The sequence below is a fragment of the Dreissena polymorpha genome, chromosome 4 (genome assembly GCF_020536995.1).
Source record: "Dreissena polymorpha isolate Duluth1 chromosome 4, UMN_Dpol_1.0, whole genome shotgun sequence".
In the NCBI taxonomy this organism is placed as follows: domain Eukaryota; kingdom Metazoa; phylum Mollusca; class Bivalvia; order Myida; family Dreissenidae; genus Dreissena; species Dreissena polymorpha.
Genome location: NC_068358.1, coordinates 116,844,658 through 116,863,908, shown reverse-complemented (window position 1 = coordinate 116,863,908; position 19,251 = coordinate 116,844,658). Strand labels below are relative to the sequence as shown.

The 19,251-nt window shown below is 39.0% G+C and overlaps 1 protein-coding gene and 1 long non-coding RNA gene across 3 annotated transcripts in view; one reads left to right on the top strand and one right to left on the bottom strand.

The window, feature by feature from the left end:
- Nucleotides 1–233: 233 nt before the first annotated feature.
- LOC127877386 (xanthine dehydrogenase/oxidase-like) overlaps nucleotides 234–19,251 on the top strand; it is a 33,805-nt gene continuing 14,787 nt past the window's right edge. The window contains exons 1-21 of one of the 2 annotated variants that reach the window (XM_052423206.1): nucleotides 234–333; nucleotides 740–955; nucleotides 3,882–3,939; nucleotides 5,624–6,237; nucleotides 7,333–7,459; nucleotides 8,135–8,256; nucleotides 8,920–8,979; nucleotides 9,310–9,451; nucleotides 9,919–10,089; nucleotides 10,289–10,365; nucleotides 11,344–11,434; nucleotides 11,951–12,039; nucleotides 12,356–12,468; nucleotides 12,945–13,013; nucleotides 13,549–13,699; nucleotides 14,523–14,721; nucleotides 15,101–15,279; nucleotides 16,032–16,151; nucleotides 16,845–16,964; nucleotides 17,908–18,070; nucleotides 18,791–18,860. In XM_052423206.1, coding sequence (XP_052279166.1) covers nucleotides 6,127–6,237; nucleotides 7,333–7,459; nucleotides 8,135–8,256; nucleotides 8,920–8,979; nucleotides 9,310–9,451; nucleotides 9,919–10,089; nucleotides 10,289–10,365; nucleotides 11,344–11,434; nucleotides 11,951–12,039; nucleotides 12,356–12,468; nucleotides 12,945–13,013; nucleotides 13,549–13,699; nucleotides 14,523–14,721; nucleotides 15,101–15,279; nucleotides 16,032–16,151; nucleotides 16,845–16,964; nucleotides 17,908–18,070; nucleotides 18,791–18,860 — 2,174 coding nt within the window. In that variant the 5' untranslated portion in view covers nucleotides 234–333; nucleotides 740–955; nucleotides 3,882–3,939; nucleotides 5,624–6,126. Of the gene's footprint in view, nucleotides 334–739; nucleotides 956–3,881; nucleotides 3,940–5,623; nucleotides 6,238–6,642; nucleotides 6,731–7,332; nucleotides 7,460–8,134; nucleotides 8,257–8,919; nucleotides 8,980–9,309; nucleotides 9,452–9,918; nucleotides 10,090–10,288; nucleotides 10,366–11,343; nucleotides 11,435–11,950; nucleotides 12,040–12,355; nucleotides 12,469–12,944; nucleotides 13,014–13,548; nucleotides 13,700–14,522; nucleotides 14,722–15,100; nucleotides 15,280–16,031; nucleotides 16,152–16,844; nucleotides 16,965–17,907; nucleotides 18,071–18,790; nucleotides 18,861–19,251 lie in introns of those variants that run through there. The other variant, XM_052423207.1, reaches the window with a different exon arrangement.
- Nucleotides 4,832–7,425, bottom strand: LOC127877387 (uncharacterized). The gene is made up of 3 exons (XR_008048400.1): nucleotides 7,285–7,425; nucleotides 6,077–6,222; nucleotides 4,832–5,029 (listed from the first exon to the last, which is right to left on the bottom strand). It is a non-coding gene; the product is annotated as an uncharacterized LOC127877387 (long non-coding RNA).

The window sequence follows — 19,251 nt, the reverse complement described above, 5'->3', positions numbered from 1 at the left end:
TGGTTCGAAACCTGCTCCGGGCAATGTTCTTTTCCTTTTTTTAATTTTATTCTTGATTTTTTACTGAAGCCTTTACGATCCAATGTTTACATTTATCAATATAAAGCATTTAATGAATGAATTAAAAAATGCCAAAATCTGTGAAAAGGCCCCTTTAACTTAATATAATAAATCTGCTTACATAACATCGACATTAAAGGGAAGTTGTTTGAACATGAGTGTGATCTCACTATGTTGAATCGTTTAAAATAAAGATTGATAGTAGAATCTTAATACCAAACAGTGGATAATGAAATATGTGTTGATGTACAGGAGTTAAAGCTGCTATAAAATGTAATCGAATAATAAAATGTATTGCGCCATTTTAGTTACTTGATATATAAGTATGTATTTTATATGAGTCGTGTTTCGAGAAAACTGGGCATAATGCGTGTGCGTAAAGTGTCGTCCCAGATTAGCCTGTGCAGTCCCCACAGGCTAATCAGTGACGACACTTTCCACCTAAATTGGATTTTTGCTAAAAAGAGACTTCATTTAAACGAAAAATGTCATAAAATCTGGGACGACACTTGACGCACATGCATTATACCCAGTCTTCTCAGAACACGACACATATAATAATGTCCGCAATGTTACTTTGAGTGAATATGATCCGCAAATGATCCAATATTTCAAACTTTTTTCTTTTTCATGAGTGTTATTTTTTCTTTATTCATTGAACATTAATATTTAAATCTAGTCTGAAAATCGTCATGTTATCAAACAGTGAACACGTCCCTTTAATACAAGAATATTCAATACCTTGGACTCACCGGTGTAACGACTGACGGTGATAACTTCAGCGCTGTGTATCAAGTGTGGGTGAAGGATGTATTCTGCCTACCGGAAACTCTCGCCGCGACCGACCATGGTCATGAAGCAAAATGTCTTGGTTTTCTACGTGAATGGGACGAAGGTATGCGTTTAGAATACTCATAAATACATCTGTACTAGTTTTGCTCATTTATTTTTTCAGACAGCTACCGACGGAAACCTTTCTTTATACGTATATACTGCTTTTCAAACATGGTCTTGATATTCATGTCGTTGTTCATAAATATTAATGCAATGTTTTGACCGCATGAACTCTATATCAGATACGTATTGACCTCATTATTTATAGGTATTTATAGCACGAATGTAAACTATACATTAGTGTATATATGTTTATGACATCAAAGGTTTAACCACGGATATTTTAAACTCCTCCATCTACGGCTGTATGATTCATTTTCATTGGTAACTATAATGACCCCGTTTAAAGGGGCCTTTTCACTGATTTTGACAGATATTAAATTTTGTCTTTTATTGATAAATGTAAACATTTGAGCTAAAAGGCTACAGTAAAAAAGCAAGAATACAATTAAAGAAAGAAAAAAAGTAACCCTCAACTGGGCTGGAACCACTGACCCATGCAGTAAAAGTCTATCGCTTAGACCACTCAGCCATTCTCGCTCATATAAAGTGTAGATGTATTTTATACTTTACATAAGCAATCCTCGTAGTATCCCAAATTACAACTACAACAACAGAAGATAATTTTTGTCAATTTACCAACACGTAAATAGGACCCCAAAACTACGGAGCGTATAGCACGAATGTAAACTATACATTATGGCATACATGTTTATGACATCAAGGGGTTGACCACGGATATTTTTAACTCCTCGGTCTATGGCTGTATGAATTTAATATTGCTGGATCAAGAAAATTTTCCTTGTGCTTTTTGGTATCAAATACACTCATAGGCGCGTCTAACGGAACACATTTTCTAGTATATTAGAATATTAAAAAAACCTCTTGATATCAACTTGAAATTTCGAATTGCTGTTTGAAAACATTGTATACAATTTTCATTTAAATCATATATCCATGACGTTCAAACACGTCTGAAGTACGTCCGGTTGTGGTTTCCTCGGGTATCACGTGAAATTGAAGTTTACAAAAATATTGATTTTTTTTACAGATTATTATTTTGTAGGATAAAGTGATCGAAAAACGTATGAGATAACTTATGTTTTAATAAAAAGAGCGCGTGTTCAATAATACTATTTCAGACAGGTCGATCGAAAAAGAAGCCATGTATTTAAACGCAAGCTCGTAACGGACTTTCATCTGCCATCAAATATACTTATGGGTATATTTATACCCATTCCAAATATTTATAAAAAGACAAAAAACAAAAACATATTTGACGGGTGTAAAGGTAGGACCAGATGGTATTATGGGTTCTCCATTAGGTACATGTGCCAATTGGTCATACGACCTTTGAGAAGCTTATACTGAGCGAACATTAAAGGGTACTTCGTTTGTGTATGTTCGAGTGAGATTAAGTGTTTAATAATTTCCACTGAAATTAAATAACTTTATAATGTGTCAATTAGTTTTTCTTTATTTTATAGTGATATTATTTGTTTATGTATAATCACATTCAAAATCTATGAGATAATGCAGGAACTTTTTCACAGATTTTGGCCTTTTTGGAGTTCGTTATTAATTATTTTAAATTAGCAAATGTAAATAGTGAAATAAAAGAGCTCCAACATACAAGCAAGAATATAATTTTAGAAAGAAAAAAACTACAGTTTACTCAACTTTGGCTTGAACAAAAGACTTCTGGTTTAAAAGGCTATTGTCTAATCTACTCGACTACCCGGACTATTGCCGTACGCAGTGAATTGTATAATGCTCTTTTATTGTATCAATATGTGACAAAAACGTTGGAAAATCGTAATTTGGACAATCTGTGAACACGTCTCTTTAACATGTTATATATTTATTCATGTTCAAACTTTTGCCGAAATGCATCGTAAACTTGTCATTTAATAAAAGCTTTTAGAATGCAGTCTCAGCTTGCCATTAATGTCATGTATCTTGTAAACAAGTTGTTTTCTAATGTGTTTTTTTCTATAGTTTTTTATATTGAACTTCCGACTTTCGCAGCGCACACTTGGTTCTGTTCATTTCATACCGATAATTAGTCTAATAAATAAGACGTTCCACGCCAATTTAGTGATACTTTTTATACCTAAGGCTTGTTGATTTCGATGGAACATAACCGTAATACAAAATTATCGTAAATGTTTTCATAATTTGGTCTTCATAAATTGGAGGATATATAACTGTATTTGTTTTTGAGCCATTTGGTCGGACGCAGGCAATATACTAGTAAACCACCCCTTGATAGTCAGGAGATGCTTTAAGCCCCTTCACATGATGCCCCTTACTGTGTGGTTTTAACAAACACAATTGGCTTTTAGAATGCTATATTGTGCTAAAATGGACACGATTGCCTGAGTGGAAAGAAAACATTTTCAAGACCAGCTAATTAAACATAATTTAACTTGTATGGGGTCGAACACACGCACATCGCATAATGACGCTAATTGACATTCCTGTGACAGTGCTTATTATCAGCGCATGTTGTACGGAGCATGAACGGCTTCTTTTTAGTAGTGAGATGAGTTACATAAAACCCCAATGACTAAAAGATAAGTGACAACTATCGGTATTTTGTTTCAGTCAAATGAGTCGCGTTCTGAGAAAACTGGGCATAATGAATGTGCTTAAAGTGTCGTCCTAGATTAGCCTGTGCGGACATAATCAGGGACGACACTTTCCACTTTTATGACATTTTTCGTTTAAATGAAGTCTCTTCTTTGCAAAAATCCAATTTAGGCGGAAAGTGTCGTCGTCCCTGATTACCCTGTGCGGACTGCACAGGCTAATCTGTTATGCCACTTTACGCACATGAATTATGCCCAGTTTTCTCAAAACGCGAATCAACTCTTCTTTGTACGTAGTTGCAGTTCGTAGTTCTCTCGTACTACTGCTTGTTTCAGGTGAGCGACCCGGCCCCCGACCCTACCATCACACTGCTGGCGTACCTGCGTAGAAAGCGTATCCTTTCACCTTTATGGCGAGTTATGTTTCCCATATTGAAATCATATGGGCGAAGCAGGGGCGACCCAGATGGTGACAACTGGTATATTGCAAAGTACATGTACACTTCTATAACGACATTGAAATTTATAAGACATAAAAGTTGATATCTTTATATAACACGATATAAACGATGTCAAAACATCATCACCTATTACTTACGTGATTGTATAATTATATAATTTATATAATATTTAGTTGGTCGCGTTAGCGGCCGACTAAATTTACAGAGCATATTTTTCGAATCAGTATGTGCTTAGAAGCCTTAGCTACGGTAAGAACCGCAACTCACTTTGCTAGGAACGATTACCGCTGCTTGTCTGCACTGCAGACGATAAATGCTTCTGCTCTACTTCTGCAGTGAGTGTATATACCAGCTTGTAAGACGACATTGGCCAGTCTAGTGTTTATCATTGAAATCTGTACATATTGGCTGCTTTCAGGGAAAACGGGGCTTAATGCATGTCAAATTAGATTAGCCTGTGAACACTGATTAGCCTGCGCAATGCGCACAAGATAATCAAGGGCGACAACAGCGAACAACTTGAGTGCCTTCAGCGCTTTGATTTACATAAGCCAACATTAAGCGTCCTAGATAGTGTTCTTATTACTTAAGATGTACCTTAGGTTAATAATGTAGAACGATAAACCCGTTTGATTATCGCGGCTGTCCAGTAAGCGGATCGGTTGGTACACGCGCTTCTTGTCCACACATAACTCTGGCACGGACCATGACGTACGGACCTTATAAAATTCGAAATACACACGAAAACTTTCGCGGAACGGTTGGCTAATTTTTGTCCTTGAAAATAAACTGCCATATAGGCAATATAAAGGAAAACAAACCCTGTTCACATTACACGTTTACATTTCCTTGGCATAGTTACTTGCTTGAAATGTGCAATATGGTCAGCAAAGTTATTTCAAAGAAACCTACAATGAGAGAACCCAATATTTGAAAGAAACGACAGTCTAGCGGAAAGACTACCGCTCAACATATTATGGCCTGCGATCGGGTGGGGTGAGACTGCGGCTACGGTTCCGACGCCTATAAAAAAAGCAACTGAAATATTAGCCTAAGTATACATTTAGAACTTTAGTCTGACAAATAATGTGTAAATCAAAGGATGTGTACGTCCATTATTAAATACTATTCAAATATTTGTTTTTACTCCATTTCTCAATTACTAGAGTGCATTACACACATCGGATGGAATGCGCTGTTAAATGTCTGTTCTACGGTGACGACCATTTAGAGTTTATAAAACATTTTAAAGTTGCACCACTATCAGTCGAAACGTGTGCACACAAGTTCATGTTTAAATGAAAGCAAAGCAGTTAAGTATATACGAATATGGACCGCATCATACGAAAATGGGTATAGTGCCAAATGCGGGTTCGTGACCAGTCTGCGCATCCGCAAATGTGACCATAAAACCATACGTGACTTTATAGCGGACAGCGTTGTTCCAGACCAGACTTGTTGAAGGTACAGGCTGGTCTGGAGCTAAGATGGCCGCATATGACATAAGACCTTTCTCGTGAGACGCGGGTCACATTGTGTACGACATTTAAGACTCCACACCGATTATTAATTCCCGAAAATACTCGTTATTATGTGCCTTAAACTCATTCTGCTCAGTAGGCCTACCGGGCACAAAAGAAGGATGCGGCTCAGGCGGATGTGGCGCGTGCACGGTGATGGTGTCATCGTATGACGTCACAAAAAAGCAGATAAAGTATCCTTGCATGAGGGAGAGAAATTTATATATTTTTTGTGTTTGCTTAATATAAACGTATCAAAAAGGAGCCTCTATAAACACACCCTTAATTTATTAAAATATAGATATACGTACCCCAGAACTAACTCAAATGCAAGTGCTCGTGTCTGGTTCGAGTTTTTACGGGAATATTGTAGCATAAATCTGGCCGTATTAAATTGAAAAGGTAGATCTTTTTTTTATTAAAAATAACCATAAATATAATTCAACAAATCGCAATGGATAAGAGTGCTAATATGTCATAAAAAGTATGCCTGTGAAATGTCAGCAACACCGTTACAATGAACAAAAAACACGTCTAATTATATACGTACGTGCATGCATTCCTATTTCGTTTTCGGTTCGATCTCCTTAACTGCAACCTATGCACGTGGCTGTAAACGCTTGTCTCTACCCGCTATGTGCCGTGCACGGGAAGGCGGTGACCACGGTGGAGGGGGTAGGCAGTCCAAATACGGGGCTGCACGAGATACAGGTGCGTACATGCAAACTCGGAATACATACATACATAGAGGAATATACTTGAAAAAAAAAATTAACTGTTTTATTTACATTACAACAAACAACAACAACAACACATTTTCCATGCAAATAACAGTCATATTCATTCAATGGTGTTAACATCTGAGAGGATTAGATTTATGGTATTGGCAACTGCATGAGTTTGCATCGAATATTAAATATCAAAACGTAATGTTAAAATGTCAGAACATAAGAAACAAAGATAAATGGTAGTCTGACATTTTCCTTGCTGCCTGTGTTATGAATTACGTTTTTAGGATTTACAGTATATATCAATGAATATTGTATACCAAGGGAACATGTATAGCATCGTGACATTCACTGCAGGCATTTACTGATTTCAAACTTGTTTCTCTCGACCTTAAGCACGTAGAACAAGCACAACATCTATGTAACTTATGTTTATTGCAGCGGCACATCGACTGTGTGTTACTGCAGTGGCACATGTATGTACCGTGTGTTTATTTTAGCCTCACATGTAGGTACCGTGTGGTCCATGTGTTAATGCAATTACAACTGTATGTGCCGTGTGTATATTTAAGACTCACGTGTATGTACCGTGTGTTTATTGCAGCGGCACATGTACGTGCCGTGTGTTATTGCAGTGACACATGTATGTACCGTGTGTTATTGCAGTGGCACATGTATGTACCGTGTGTTATTGCAGTGGCACATGTATGTACCGTGTGTTATTGCAGTGGCACATGTATGTACCGTGTGTTTATTTTAGCCTCACATGTATGTACCGTGTGTTTATTGCAGCGGAACAAGTATGTACCGTGTGTTTATTACACCGGCACACGTGTGGTCCATGTGTTAATGCAATTACAACTGTATGTGCCGTGTGTATATTTAAGACTCACGTGTATGTACCGTGTGTTTATTGAAGCGGCACATGTACGTTCCGTATGTTACTGCAGTGACACATGTATGTATCGTGTGTTTATTGAAGTCTCACATGTAGGTACCGTGTTTTTATTGTAGCGACACATGTACGTACCGTGTGTTTCTTGCATCGGCACATGTATATTGTGTGTGTTTATTGCAGCGACGCCTGATTGAGCGACACGGTCTCCAGTGCGGGTTCTGCACCCCCGGATTTGTCATGTCCGCCTTTACCCTGCTTAGGAACGAGCCCCGTCCCTCTCGAGCTCAGCTAGAGCGCGCCATACAGGGTAAGCACGTATGAACAATGAACATCCAGCATTACACAGACCAGTCTTTTCGTCTCAACTTAAAGAGCTAACGTTATCGAAAAATTGCGCTCCAATTACACAATAAATGTTTTTATCACATGCTATACCCTGTTTCCAATGTAATACAACCATTAAATATTTTTGTATATTACACATGTGTAATACAACATTTTTAAGCCTTTTCATTGGCTTAGTTTTCGTTTATTGACCAATCGCATTTTGTTATTTTGCTGAAATGACGTTGCAACGTCAAATGACGTCACGAAATGCAAACAACATAAGGGATTTATCATTATGTTTGCGTAAATATTTATTTAATTTGCTCATTTAAAAGCATGTAATAAAAAAGATCTGACACTCGTTGTCATATCATACCATATTTTGTTAAACTCGTCCAGGAAATTCGTTAGTAAGCTCGCCAAAGGCTCGCTTACTAACAAAATTCCTGAACTCGTTTAATATATGATATGACAGCTCGTGCCAGATCCTATATGCATGTATGATATAATTGCAATAACACGCTTGCATGAAATAAATATATTATAAGTCAGTTGTTTAAAAGAATTCGTCCGCCCTCTCCCCCATGGACCCTTTTCGATGACACAGTAAGTTAAATTGTACTCCTGATCCAATCAATCACTATATTTCCCGTAGGTAACCTCTGTCGGTGCACAGGCTACCGGCCTATCATGGACGCGCTGCTGACCTTCTCCGACGAGGAGTGCCCTATGGGGGACCAGTGCTGTAAGATACGGCGGGAAGATGACACAGATCTGGTAGGGGTTTGGTGCAAGTCAACTGAATTTAGTATGTGCTTCAAAAAAGCACATATACCGCGCTTGCTTATACAGAAGTAAGATACTGTGACACGCGGACTCTCGCTCGTTCTTGACACTTGCAAATGTCTCTCGCATGTCCATTATTATATGGCGTGTATTTGATGCATGGACATACTCATTGATCGTATGTCAAAAGGAAATTTAATGCAATCTGTGACCAGAAGGCCAGAATAATTAAACTAAGTCTGTGAACTCCATAGGTGGTTCCTGCATGTAACAAATACATGTGTAGTTATGAGCATATATGAGCCTTATTCTGAGAAAAATGGGCTTCATGCATGTGCGTAAAGTGTCGTCCCAGATTAGCCTGTGCAGTCCGCACAGGCTAATCAGGGACGACACTTTCCGCCTAAACTTGATTTTCGGTAAGGAGGGACTTCCTTGAAACTAAAAATACCATCAAAGGGGAAAGTGTCGTCCCTGATTAGCCTGTGCGCACTGCACAGGCTAACCTGGGACGACACTTTACGCACATGCATTAAGCCCAGTTTTCTCAGAACGCGGCTGATATGAACTCATGTTCTTCTCTTTTTTGCTTTATGCCATCTTACTGTTTACCAGTCTTAAAGGCCCTAACAGATTTTGTTATTCTCCTTTCAGCCTATTCCTCCGAGAACACCAATTGCCGACCAGGTTCCAATTTTCCCGCCTGAATTACAGGTAAGCAGACGTCATCAAAATAGCAATCGCATACGTCTAGGGAATCGCTTGTAGCCTAAAGTTCCTTAAATGTACTTCGTTTGTAGTGTAAACATTCGTAAATGCACTTCGCTTGCAGTCTGAAGTTCCGTGAATTCAATTCGCTTCCTTGCCACTGGGACAAAAAATTTATAGCTTAAATCTTGAACACATCACGCGACGATATCAAATGGGGATCGATACCTGGGCCTCTAGGTCGAATGGTGGATACGATATACACTATACTAGTGCAACTCAAAAGTGATAGTTGGAGTATGTTAGCTGACGTGTTTATGTTTGCGTCTGCTGTAGCTCCCCAACACGTACGGCGACACACAGCTCGAGTTCTCCAACGGACGGATCACGTGGTACCGGCCGGTTACCATGGAGCAGCTGCTGTTGCTACGCGACAGGTTCCCGCGCGCACCTGTCGTCATGGGTAACACGACTACTGGTAAGATGATGACATGACTGTCACATGAAATCATTATCAATAAACACCTTTGGTTGCCTGCAACAGTTATTAAATGAAAAACTTCCACAGTGTATTGTTATTTAAATTGTATTTACAAGGGATTTTCATTTCAAAAAACTAATCAGAAATGGATTTATCATTTTGATTTACGCTGTATATGTTTGTAGTTGTACGTTCTATTTCATCAACATTATGAACCCATTTATTTTAATTTTCATCATAATTGCAGACGTGTTCTGTATTGTATGATCAAAGAAGAAAGACCACACCTGCGCAGAATAAACTATCGTTCACTATTTCATATAATGCAATACCTGAATTAGAAACTGCACTTGCCTCTTAATTAATAACTAACATGGGGTCAAATGAGCTACATTACTTAAAGATGAAACATCTTCAGATATTTGAATATCTTTGACGACCACGCATTCACATTCAATCACCAGGGCGCTACCTGCGTGCTGGTAAATACGACGACGAGGGGGTGCTGATATATGGTGGTGACATACAAGAACTCCGGAAGAGTGCACTAAGTGCCGACGGAATCTCAGTCGGTGCCGGGCTCACTGTCGCGGAATTCGAAACGAAGATTCGAGAACTCGATTCCAGGATTCCGGGTAAACGCTACATACTCAACTTACGCTGAATTCGCCTCCATACCTGATGGCATTGTGTGTGTTAAACAAATGATCTACCATAGTACATAAGTACTTAATTCACTTGCCATGAATTTTCCAAATAGCTTAGTATAATGATAACTTTAAATCTGCTCCATGAAATAAAATATTTTGCACTCACCTGTTTCTTTGTTTTTAGATGCCAAAAAGGCGCATATTCGGTTGTTGTACGAAATGTTTGCGAGATACGCCGTGGAACAGATAAGGAATGTTGCGGTATGTTGCGTTTGATTGGCCAGTTTAAACAAATAATACATGACATAAGTATCAATCTGCAACTTTTTGTGCGTATTTACGTTTCTACTTCGCGAAACATCTTAGGAATGCTAATGTTTAATACAGCTAGAATTGAGGGTGAAACTGACGTATCTCATGTATAGAATTGTTAACCCATTTATGCCTAGTGGACTCTCCCATCCTTCTAAATTGGTTATATTTATTTCCAAAATTAGTGATGTCTGGTATATTTATTTCTATATTTAGAATATGTCTTACAGAAATTCCCTTAAGCAAACAGCGAAGACCCTGATGAGACGCCGCACCATGCGGCGTCTTATCTGGGTCTACGCTGTTTGCCAAGGCCTTTTTTCTAGACGCTAGGCATAAATATGTTAAGCAGACGAACCAGTTTTTCACTCAACTTCAAAACGAATATACGAATCATGTTCAGCAGACTAAACACAGCCATTCCTTTGGTTTAACTGTTATTAACAACTATAAGCAACATACTATTTAAAATTTAAAAACAGATGTTTGTTTCCATTGTCCCGAATGACCCTATTTTTGTAAGCATTTTTTGTTGTGTATTCCATGTTGAGTTTTCGATTATGTTTGCTACAATTGATCCAATTCGCTACCTTAACTTTAACTTTTAAAGAAAGAAATGTTGCACATAGATTTGTAAAATAATATTGTACATCCTAATTAAAATGGGAAATAACACGTGTATAGTAAAGAAGACTAACGATAACACAGTTTAGCCGATTTACCTTTCCTATTTTTGGAGATGTAATTGTAAGAACAAACACATAATTTTTGGGCCTAATTAAACTGTAAATATTCATCACTATTAGTTATTGTAAGTGTTTTTATAGCTGTATAAATCCATTCGGTTATGTGCAGTAGACAGTTTGGAAGTCGCTTCTCCACTACAATATTCTATGATATCCTAGTTCAGTTTGATTACCTTTGCAGACAGTGGGCGGATCCATAGCTTGCGGTAGGAACGACTCGGATTTCAACACCACTCTGCACGCCATAGACGTCAACGTTGTCTTAACTAGCGGTAACTATACAAACTATATATACATAGGCATTGTATCGAATGAAACAAGGGTTGTTCCGTGAGCTTTCATCCGAATACATAGCTGGAATTTGCAGCTAGGCTTATGTTCACAATTTGTTCCATCTTACGTGAGTCTATGAGGTAATTAGGAAGGATTTCTTGGGCACACGCCGGTTCCTTACATAATGCATCCTCAGGTGCGGAAGAACATCGTACTCATACCATATGAAACAAAGGAGACTGTGTTATTGTTAATTATATTCTTTTGGCATAGGATTGATTGTCATAAATTGTTCTGAAAATTTATTTTTGTAAAGTAATATTAAACGACCAACTGACATGTGCAGTCGTATACACTTAATTTACATATGAAAATGTTAAACACGTTTACATGAGTTGATGGTACAATCGGGTTTTCGACTGGGAAGTGTCTGTGACCTTGAACGCAGTAGTGTAAGAATTCTAACCTTAACACGCTGATAGTTCTTTTAGTTACAGTCTATATTTGTATTGCAGAAAAGGGCGAGCGAACTGTGCCCATTAGCAAGTTGAGTATTGGTGATGGTGAGGTCATCATTCGAGTTGTCATCCCGTTTAGTGACAAGGTACGGAGTATTAAAGACTTGCACAATTCGTTTGTTGATGTTAATACAATCTGATGTATCTACATTAGCGATTGTAACGGCTTAAATATTGTTTAATCATCAAAATCAGCACGATTTTTACGACGTTATTGTCGTCCACAGCGCCATGTATTGTCGTCCACAGCGCCATGTGTTATTGCTAGAAGTTGCATCTCTAGACACGTAACGGAGATTTACAATATTAAAACAGACTGTGTGATAATGTCAGGTTTGGGAGCAGTCTTGTGAATGATACGAAAATAAAACTTATTGAAATTGTTCGTACTGACTGTTACAGGATGAATACGGGGCCTTTTTCAAGCAGGCGGAGAGACGCTCGTTTTCTTTGGCTATCGTGAACGCCGCCATGACGGTGAGGCTGTCAGACGACAACCGGATCCAGAGACTTAGGTAACCAGCCTTTAAATTGAGGTATCGATGAATACGGGATGTATTACATGAACATGCCAGTATAGTAAGGCCAAAAAACATTGGCTTCCATAGCTTGCCAAAAATTATTATATGTTGGTCGAATGTCGGCGAAAATTTGTGTTGTCCTTATTTGTTTAACGATTCTCCACTTTGATAATAATATACAGAAACACACAGACGTCTTCCGAATATCTATAACACATTATATTTAGTTATATTTTGTTGTTAATCAAAAGTATTTTTTTCGAAAATGATCGAAATATACAGTAGCCAAAGATATCATAAACTGAATAGTAAATTTAGCAAATATGATAGAATTTCGGAAAAATCATCGAACACTCAAAATGGATACCAAAATAAATTTTTTGGGTCGGCATAGACAGTTAGGGTCGGTCGAGTAAGTAGAAACAAACAACTTTTTTTACACGTAATCGGCTCGATGATGAATTTTACAGGGTGTGTCTGGGCGGTGTAGCGAAGGACTCCGTACTGCACTTGGACCTCAGAAGTGTCGCAGACGGCAGGTAACACATTACGCGAAATGCCATTTCAGCCTCGCTATGGGAAAACGGGGCTTAATACATTTGCGTGTAGTGTCGTCCCAGATTAGCCTGTGCAATCAGGCTGATCAGGGACGACACTTTACACCCAAACTGGATTTTTGTAAAGCTGATATTTCTTTTAAACAAAAAATACCACAAAGGCGGAACATGGCCTGCACAGGCTAATCTGGGACGACACTTTACGCATATGAATTAAACGCCGTTTTCCAAGAGCGAGGCACATGTATTGTGAAACTGGGGCCGTTGTCATGATGGTAGGCATTATTTTGTGGCTGCCTTCTGACGATCAGTTGTCACCGTAACTAACCAAACTCATTAAAATATTTTCGGGATTAATGTTTCTCCTTGGAAATGTCATCATTGTCAAATTGAAGATGACGAATGTTTACTACAAATTTCGACTTATATGCTTTAATCCAACTCGAGGTATGTCATTTAAATAAAGATCAAATGAGTATTTAGGGGCACAAACTTGATTCTTACGACTTCCCTGCAGGATGTGGGATGAGAGCTGCTTGCATGGGGTTCTGGGAGCGCTCACGGCGGCCCTCGAGGCGGAGAACGGCCATCCAAAGGACGCCTACAAGGTGGCCGTAGCATCCGCTTGCTGGTTCAAGTTCTTCGTCAGCGTCAGGAAGCAGCGACAGGTACTGTAATAGGGAAGTTAGTTGTTATGTAATGGTTGCTGCTTACTTTTATAAAAACGGGATACTTATTAATATGCTAAGTTTAAAAGAGAGCTCTAAATGTTTCCTAGCATTTTTAGCGTGCGGTATATTTCAAGTATAGTTTTCTTTTATGCACACGACATTTATTGCACGTAATGCTCTGCCCAACACCGACAAGACGTAATGCTCTGTTCAACGCCGACAAGACGTAATGCTCTGTTCAACGCCGACAAGACGAAATGCTCTGCCCAACACCGACAAGACGTAATGCTCTGTTCAACACCGACAAGACGTTATAATATGCCCAACTCCGACAAGACGTAATGCTCTGCCCAACACCGACAAGACGTAATGCTCCGCCCAACACCGACAAGACGTAATGCTCAGTCCAACACCGACAAGACGTAAAGCTCTGCCCAACACCGACAGGACGTAATGCTTTGCCCAACACCGACAAGACGTAAAGCTCTGCCCAACACCGACAGGACGTAAAGCTCTGCCCAACACTGACAATACGTAATGCTCTGCCCAACACCGAAAGAACGTAACGCTCTGCCAAACACCGACAAGACGTAATTCTCTGCCCACCACCGACAAGAGACGTTAAGCTCTGCCCAACACCGAAAGGACGTAATGCTCTGTCCAAAACCAACAAGACGTAATGCTCTGTCCGAAACCGACAAGACAAAACTCTGAAATAACCTGAATGGCAGTTAAAAAGTGTGAAATAAAAAAAATCATGACTTGAGTGCACTAATCGTGACTGTGTATGTATTATGTTCACCATTACCCCAATTATTAGCTTATAGATGCCAGTTCCTACGAGGATCTAGTTCGACCGGTGTTCCAAGGTCCCTTTTACAGCAGTCAGACGTACGACTCGCCCGCCGACGCCGACCAGTCGGTCACCGACGCCGTCGGCAGAACCGTCAACGTCACTCACGCGGACTCAGCCGTCAGCGGGCGCGCTATCTATGTGGACGACATTCCGGAAGAGAAAGGTTCCCCATTTTACAGATGTTTATTAATGATGATTTCGAAATCTCTAAGAGCGCGCAAAGTTTTATCTATTTTGGGCCATATGTCCTATCAAAGAATGGTAGAGTAAGATGTAGTTGACCAGAATGTTCCTTAAATACATATCAAAGATACAAATAAAATTAAAAAAAATACTGAAATTCAGTATTCATACTCCTTATATGTTGGTGAAAAGCAGTTATGCTTCTGTGAAGACTTTCTCTTAATATATTGATAAAGTGCAATTTCAAAAAAGAATCCAATGAAAATGAATTAATTAATGTATGATATTAACATTTAGTTTCATTTTTACTAAAGGTATGCCTTTAATAGTCATGCCTGTATATTGCATGCGTTTTCTAGACGAACTGTTCGTGGGTCTCGTACTCAGTAAGCGTGCGCACGCGCGAATCGTGCACGTGAACCCTGCGCGTGCTCTGGCTTTTGAGGGCGTGACCGGCTACATCGATCACTCGGACATCCCGGGCCGGGACGGGTACGGGAGCATCGTGCCGGACCAGTTGGTGTTCGCCAAGGACGAGGTAGTCCGTGGCACTAGACACCGAACACTAACAATATTTTTTTTACAAAATTAACAATGTGTGTTTACAAAAGAGTCATACTAGTATTATATTAAAGTGATATTATAGGCATCTTACAGTTTATAGGTGTCTATCGCAACCGTTGTTTATTTTTGGTGTTTTCACTTCATATACACTTATATTTGTTAATGCAGCATCAACATACTAAAACAATATCTCGGAAAGAGAAAAATAATGCATTTGAATATCAACCGTACTTTCGTTTTGACAACTGACAACAGAAATTATTTACGATGTGAATCTAAATCTAGTTTTAGTGCAGATTCCTTCATACGCCACAAAGACACTATTTTGTTTTACGAATCATTTCGGCTTAGAGGACTGTGTGAGTCACGTCATATATCCAATATAACATATTTTTTTATAAACAACTGGTAGCAAGATGAGTTGCAGATAATTGGTCAGTAACCACATTTAAACTAACTATTTTTACCTGTTAATTCTTTTCATCTCAATTCAACAGTCAAAAATGCCCATAATATCACTTTAACATTTGTTAACGTTTTAAATTAATACATTGGATAAAGTCAAAGAAGTATAACACTCATTTGATTTGATGTTATTTTATTCATCTCTGGTCAACTGTCTCTCGACGCAATCAGCGCTTTGATTTGTTTCGACTCTTGAGACCTGTCCGTACACGAACCAGCATCCGCAACTCATGTTCAAAGCCTGTATACTGGTGTTTTCAGGTCCTGTATTCCGGGCAACCAATCAGCGGCGTGATAGCCACTAGCCGCGAGATCGCGCTGAGGGCCGCTGACATGGTCGAAGTCCAATACGAGGACTTGCCCGCCATTCTGACCATTGAGGTCCGTATCTCGAGGAGCTGTTGCCATTTGGAGTGTACTTTTTTCGTTGGGAACCCTGTCATAAGTTTCTTTCAAACGTTTGATCGCTGGGAGGTTCAAGCAATCTCCAGTCTGACGAATATGTACCAGCTGTTAACTTGATCTGACGGCGTCGCATAAATGGTCACGTGCAGATGACTTTTAAATAACCAATAAAATCTTCGCTTTTAATGTCAAGTAGTTTGTTCGCTTTGTTGTTCAGGCAGTAAAGATAAAAGTCAAAAGCCTTTACATAAAGAGATATTTTATATTCGAATTTTTTTTAATCGGGTAACAGCGATTTAACTGGAAAGTCAACTAAATCTGATCCCGTATACTTTGTCGTCATATCCTAACAGCGACATGTAACTGAACGAAAGTTTGATTTTTTATACTCGGGTGTTACTCTGTGTTCTGTTTAGATCGCCTTAGGTATATAATACATTATTTATTTACATTATAAATTAACTTATTTATCTAAAATATGTAAACTAACGAACATAATTGTTTATATTTAAAGTTAGACATTTATATTTAAGACAAAACAACAACAACCGCTATAATTTGCCTGAGAAGTAAAGAGTTTTGTTCGTTCCTGTAAACTATTATACTTATTTCATATAGAAAAGGCATAAAGTACACACTATTTACATATATGATTAAATTACGTTGCAGGACGCGATCGCAGTGGGCTCATACATCGGTGACGCTATAAAGATGTGTGAGGGCGACGTGGAGGCAGCCCTGACCTCCGCCAGTTACACTTTCGAGGGCGAGTACGGCACAGGACTCCAGGTAAGGGCATGTAAGGGGCCAGTCGGGGCGGGGCGCTCATTCATCGGTGACGGAAACAAGGTATCACAATGACACGTGGAGGCAGCTACGACCTCCGCCAGAATATTCGAGGCTAGTACGACACAGGGCTCCAAATAAGGACTATTAAGGGGCTAGTCAGGGGTGAGTCTTATACATCCGTGAAGGTATCAAGATATCACAATGGAACATAGAGGCAGCTACGACCTCCGCGATAATATTCGGGGGCTAGTACGACACAATTAAGGCTCCATATAAGGGCTATTAAGCGGTCTCATACATCGGTGAAGTTACAAATATATTTAAGGGCAACGTTGGGACAGCCTTGACACCGGCCAGCATCACTTCAGATGGTAACAAGGTTACAGGCTCCAGGTAGGGACTCGTAAGGGGCTACTCAGGGGTTGGACCCATACATTGGTGAAGCTATACAGATTTGTGGAGGCGATTTGAGGGCTGCCATGACCTTCGCAAGTTGCACATTTGAGGACGAGTACACCGCGGGGCTTAATGTACGGACACATATGGTGTACTTTATCTGGGCGCTTTCATGATATCGTATAAGGTATGTGGAGGAAAGTCCGCTTCGAGTAAGCCATCGGCTTCAAGATAGCTGCTTGTAAGGGGCTATCAAATGTGAATATGCTTTACAAATGTTTGTTGGTACTTGCTCATAGAGTATCTGAAAATGCGGTATTGTTTGAAAGAATGGATTTTTTACATGTTGTGTTCAGAAAAAGACAAATTTTAAGATTTGCATAAAGGGATATATTTATCTCCTAATCGCAGACGTACTATGAGTTGACTTTTGGTCCGGGACATATCCTAACGTAGTAGTGTGCGCCCTGTTTTCATTTCTAATTGAAGCCCTGGGCGAGTGTTGTCCGAAATTAATGCATTTGTACCGTATTTATGTTTCTCCTAGGATCATTTCTACATGGAGCCCCAGGCCAGTGTTGCCCGGGTGCGCGAGGACAACGAGGTGGAGGTATGTGTCACCACTCAGAACATAGCCACTGTACAGGGTGCGTTGGCTAACCTCCTCGGGGTAACCAGCAACAAGGTCACGGTCAAGGTCAAGCGGCTAGGTAAGGGTATATTTACTAGACTTGCCGGGAAATGTTGTGAACAAGTATGCTTACAACAAGACCACGAAAGTTCTTAATCGAAATAATAGTAACACTGAAAATATTCATCCACATGGACCATTGACATTGATCGCAATGCCTTGATTTTTATTCACTAAATGTTAAAAGTAGATGACTAAATTTTGTTTAGCATTGACGGTTGTTATCGCGTACGTCTCTTTGCTTTGACTCTTATATATTTGGAATCGTAAATGCGTGCCATCTTTCACCAAGTATTGTCTGTATGAAATATTCTTCTCGGGATGAACATATAAATTGCCACGTCAATGTTAAGGAATAGGTTTGTTCGCTTGATTGCAAATGCTGCGAGAATTTATTAAAAAGGTTTACCGGTATTGTATTTAATGTACTGAATTAAAGAAACAACATTTTTTAAAGTAAAGTATCTACGCTTTGATATGGTGATGTAATATTTTTATTTTTGTTGATTTAAAATGCTTTTTATCAAAATATTACCATACAGCGGAAATGACAAGGTTGTGAATGTGTATATTTTTTAGTATTTGTCGTTTTGCAATTCAGGAAAATTCGTTGACCGAGTTTCTTACACGTGGGCTGTACTCAATGGTCACATAGGCGCATAGTGAAATATTTATTTTCATCGGATATTTTTATATAAGACTATTTGCAAAGTTTTTTTTTGAATGCTGTGCTTTCAAGGTGGTAGCTTTGGTGGCAAGGATGTCATCCCGGTTGCCAGTGCTGGGCCTGCCGCTATAGCTGCCAAGAAGTACGTAGAATGTGCATTTGCTTTAAGTGTCGTCACAAATTAGCACGTGCAGTGCACACCGGCTAATCAGGGAGGACACTTTTCGGCTGTATGGTATTGTTCATTTATATGAAGTATCTACTAAGCGAAAATCCAGTCTAGACGGAAAGTGTCGTCCCTGATTTACCTGTTCAGATTGTACGTAGGAATATGGGACGAATCTGTACGAAAATACATTAAGCCCGGTTTTCACACAGCGAAGCTCATTTATAAGAGCTAATTATTTTTTGTTTATAGCAATTTTGTCCTTATATCATTGTATTAATCTTTAAAATGACACCTACATATTATCTTACTGATAATTATAATTCATGTATAAGAACGATAAATAATTATGTGAATATTAGAAAGC